The 3,740-nt window shown below is 44.3% G+C and overlaps 1 protein-coding gene across 1 annotated transcript in view; it reads left to right on the forward strand.

The window, feature by feature from the left end:
* Positions 1 to 2,438, forward strand: part of TNNC1 (troponin C type 1 (slow)) — a 17,880-nt gene extending 15,442 nt beyond the window's left edge. Inside the window, exon 6 of the mRNA XM_015420871.1 lies at positions 1,776 to 2,438. Within this exon, the coding sequence (XP_015276357.1) occupies positions 1,776 to 1,807 (32 nt within the window). The 3' untranslated portion in view covers positions 1,808 to 2,438. The remainder of the gene's footprint in view (positions 1 to 1,775) is intronic.
* Positions 2,439 to 3,740: the final 1,302 nt, after the last annotated feature.

A 3,740-nucleotide genomic window follows, 5' to 3' on the forward strand; every position in this document is an offset into this window, starting at 1 on the left:
GGGGGCCTTTCCTGGGCCTGGAAAGGCACGGGGGGGTGGGTGGACTGCAACTTACCTTCCTTCTTTTTTCTCCTCGGACCGACTAAGGGGAGGACTGCTGGGAGCAGGGGGTGGGGATTGCTACATGTCCCTGCCCCCTGCCCTCCTCACAGCCGGAGTTTTGCTCCGGCAGCAAATGAGGCCTGACAGCAACAAATATGTAATAGCCCATGAATGAGCACAGGTTTCTGCAAACAAAGAAAAGACCATGAGGAAAGGATGTTAGTGGTGGGGAATTACAAAGATACTCTAGGGTTGTCAGGGCCCCTCTGTCCAGTAGTGGGAGATGGGGGCTAGGTTTGCCAGATACAGTCCTGGCAATTTCTGGAGATTTGGGGGTGGAGCCTGGGGAAGATAGGGACTTCAGTGGAGTTAATGCACATGGTCCACCCTCCAAAGCATCCATTTTCTCCAAGGGAACTGACCTCTTTAGTCTGGAGATGAGATTTAATTCTGGGGGATCCCCAGGTCCCACCTGGAGGCTAGCATCCCTAGATGCAACAGCACAGTGGTAAGCAGTGGGGTACCGCAGGGATCAGTACTTGGTCCACTGCTTTTTAACTTGTTCATTAATGATTTGGAGATGGGAGTAAGCAGTGATGTGGCTAAATTTGCGGATGATACAAAGTTGTTCAGGGTGGTGAAAACCAGTGAGGATTGTGAGGCACTCCAAAGGGATCTGTCAAGGATGGGCGAGTGGGCGTCAACATGGCAAATGGGGTTCAATGTGGCCAAGTGCAAGGTGATGCACATTGGAGCCAAAAATCCTAAATATAAATACACATTGATGAGGTCTGAACTGGCAGAGACTGATCAAGAGAGAGATCTTGGAGTTGTAGTGGATAACTCACTGAAAATGTCGAGACAGTGTGTGACTGCAATAAAGAAGGCCAATGCTATGCTGGGGATTATTAGGAAGGGTATGGAAAACAGATCAGCCAATATCATAATGCCCCTATATAAATCAATGGTGAGACCTCATTTGGAATACTGTGTGCAGTTCTGGTCACCACACCTTAAAAAGGATATTATAGCTTTGGAAAAAGTGCAGAAAAGGGCAACTCGAATGATAAAAGGGTTGGAACACTTTCCCTATGAGGAAAGGTTAAAGCGCTTAGGGCTCTTTAGCTTGGAGAAAAGACGACTGAGGGGTGACATGATCGAGGTTTATAAGATTATGCATGGGAAAGAGCAGCTAGAGAAAGAGGTACTTTTCTCCCTTTCTCACAATCCAAGAACTCGTGGGCACTCCATGAAACTGCAGAGCGGTCGGGTTAGAACGGATAAAAGGAAGTACTTCTTCACCCAAAGAGCGATTAACACATGGAATTCACCGCCACAGGAAGTGGTGGCGGCTACAAGCATGGACGGCTTCAAGAGGGAATTAGATAAGCATATGGAGCAGAGGTCCATCAGTGGATATTAGCCACAAGGTATAGATAGGGGGTCTGGGGCAAGTGATGCTCTGTCTTCTTGGTGCTTGGGGGGGGGTGAACAGTGGGAGGGCTTCTAATGTCCTGGCCTCACTGCTGGACCTCCTGATGGCACTGGTTTTTCTGGCCACTGTGTGACACAGAGTGTTGGACTGGATGGGCCTTTGGCCTGATCCAACATTGGCGTCTCTTATGTTCACAGGTGGGAGAAGGAGTGAAAGAAACAGGAAGGCACCAGATCATCCCCTGTCTCTCCAATGCAGTACAGTGATTCTCACATACTTTATTTCCTTTCTTTGGCAGAGTTCCTGGAGTTCATGAAAGGTGTTGAGTAAACCTCAGCTATGGATGGGAACAACCTCCTCTTTTGGACATCTCCAGTTTTCTCTTACACCATTTCATCAGTTTTGTTTCCCTTGCTGATTTCATGAAGGCATGTAGCAAACTTGGTGGACTGAACATTGATGAAAACATGAGCCATTTCACCTTAAGTGCCTCAAATCGTCACTCTGGGGATATTTATTGAGTCAGATTATTGTAATCCCTTTATTTTTGGTCTCAATGATGATAATGGGTTACACTAGTCCTCATGAAAAATATGCTATGTCGCAACAGCTAAGGCTTGAACAACAATTGAGATTCTTTAACAGTGGAATATGCCATCTCTTCCCTCTTGTACATCATCTCCAGCTGTTTTCATGTGATATGTAAAAATACTAAGTGTACAAAAATAAAATAAATTCTTTTTGAAATGCTAATAAAATAATTTAAAGACTAGAATGGCTGTTTGGCTCAAGGAATCCCGACTTAGTGGCTGCAAAGCACAGCTATCAAAAGAAGCTCAGTTCCTGTTGGAGTTTATATTGCATTTGGGATGGTATACCATGGCATGGTATACCAACTAAAAGTTTGTCTTATTTTAAAATGGGCAAACTGACCATCTTCCGCACTGTCTAGTACACCCATTAAGATCTCAAGCCCTGCTCTCTGAATCTCTGTGGGCAGAGGGAATGTGTGCAATGACTAGAGTCAGGGCATTCTCATTGGTCAGTCCTTGTCTTTGGAATGCTCTCCTCCTCTAAGCTCACTAGGCATCTGTGACGGACTCCAGGCTTGGGATCAGCCTGCAAGAAAAGACACCTGCAGTCACGTGACTAACAGTGGTTTTGTAATCCTGATGCAGAACTCAGGGGAAGTTCTAATGGGGAAAAAAACCTCTTGACAGTTGGAGTTTGGCAGTTGAGACAGGCAGTTGGCTTTGGGAGTTGGTACTGTGCCAGGGGACTGGGTAGTCTTGTTGAACATCCCTGAGTCCGAGGAGCAAAGGAGCCTTCTCTACAGATTCCAATATTAAGTGAACCTGAGAAGAGCCAAACGTAGTTCTATACTACAGTGAAAACGAAGGAGTCTTAAATGGAAAATAAGCTCCTTGGGGTTAAACAAGAGAAACACATACTTCTCACATAGGATCTATACCCTGCTGGAGAGAGAGTCAGGTTTAGTGGATGTAGTGTGTGCCAGGAGGGTTTAGTGGACTAGTGGGTGTCCAGAAACCAAGGCACAGCAAATGTATTTCTCTGTGGAAGTGGAGAGTACCTGAGAAATCCACACTGAAACTGACAATCTAGAACAGCACTGTGGTTGAGATTGGAGAAAGCGTATTTTGTACTGTAGCATCTGAAGTGAGTGATTATAAGTGAACTGACCTAAGGCTGAACTATACTATTTGAACCAACATATACACACGCATCAACTTTCTCCTAGTATATATATTCCCTGCCTGCCTGCCCTTGTAAATAAAATCTTCAGTTTGTTTTATTGTTCCCAGTCAGAAAAAGGGCGGTGTTCATGAAAAGCCACAGAGATTAGTATTTATAAAAAGGTCTCATCAATAAGTGGCTGAGTGTGTGACAGAAGGACGAACTGGGTGGGTTCCTGGTCAAACAATGACAGTGTCAGTGAAAAATAAGACCGCTCCAACTTGTAAAAGAGTGAAGGAACAAATCACCACATACCCAGTAATGGGGTTCGTCACAGCATCTTTTTTACTGTCTTTTAGGCACCAGGTCAAAACATTTCTCTTATTAACTGAAAGGTTCTTTCTAATTATTGCTTTTATGGCCTGCATCTAGCATGAGAGTATTTATGAATAGTATTTTAGGCTGATGAATATTGTTGTTCATGCTGTTTTTATTTTCCTAGAGGGTTTTTGCTTGTTTTATTGCTGATAAAAATCAATCATTTTTATACTGGTTATTTTAATGAATT

The sequence above is a fragment of the Gekko japonicus genome, unplaced genomic scaffold (genome assembly GCF_001447785.1).
Source record: "Gekko japonicus isolate JY-2015 unplaced genomic scaffold, Gekko_japonicus_V1.1 scaffold2264, whole genome shotgun sequence".
Lineage (NCBI taxonomy): Eukaryota > Metazoa > Chordata > Lepidosauria > Squamata > Gekkonidae > Gekko > Gekko japonicus.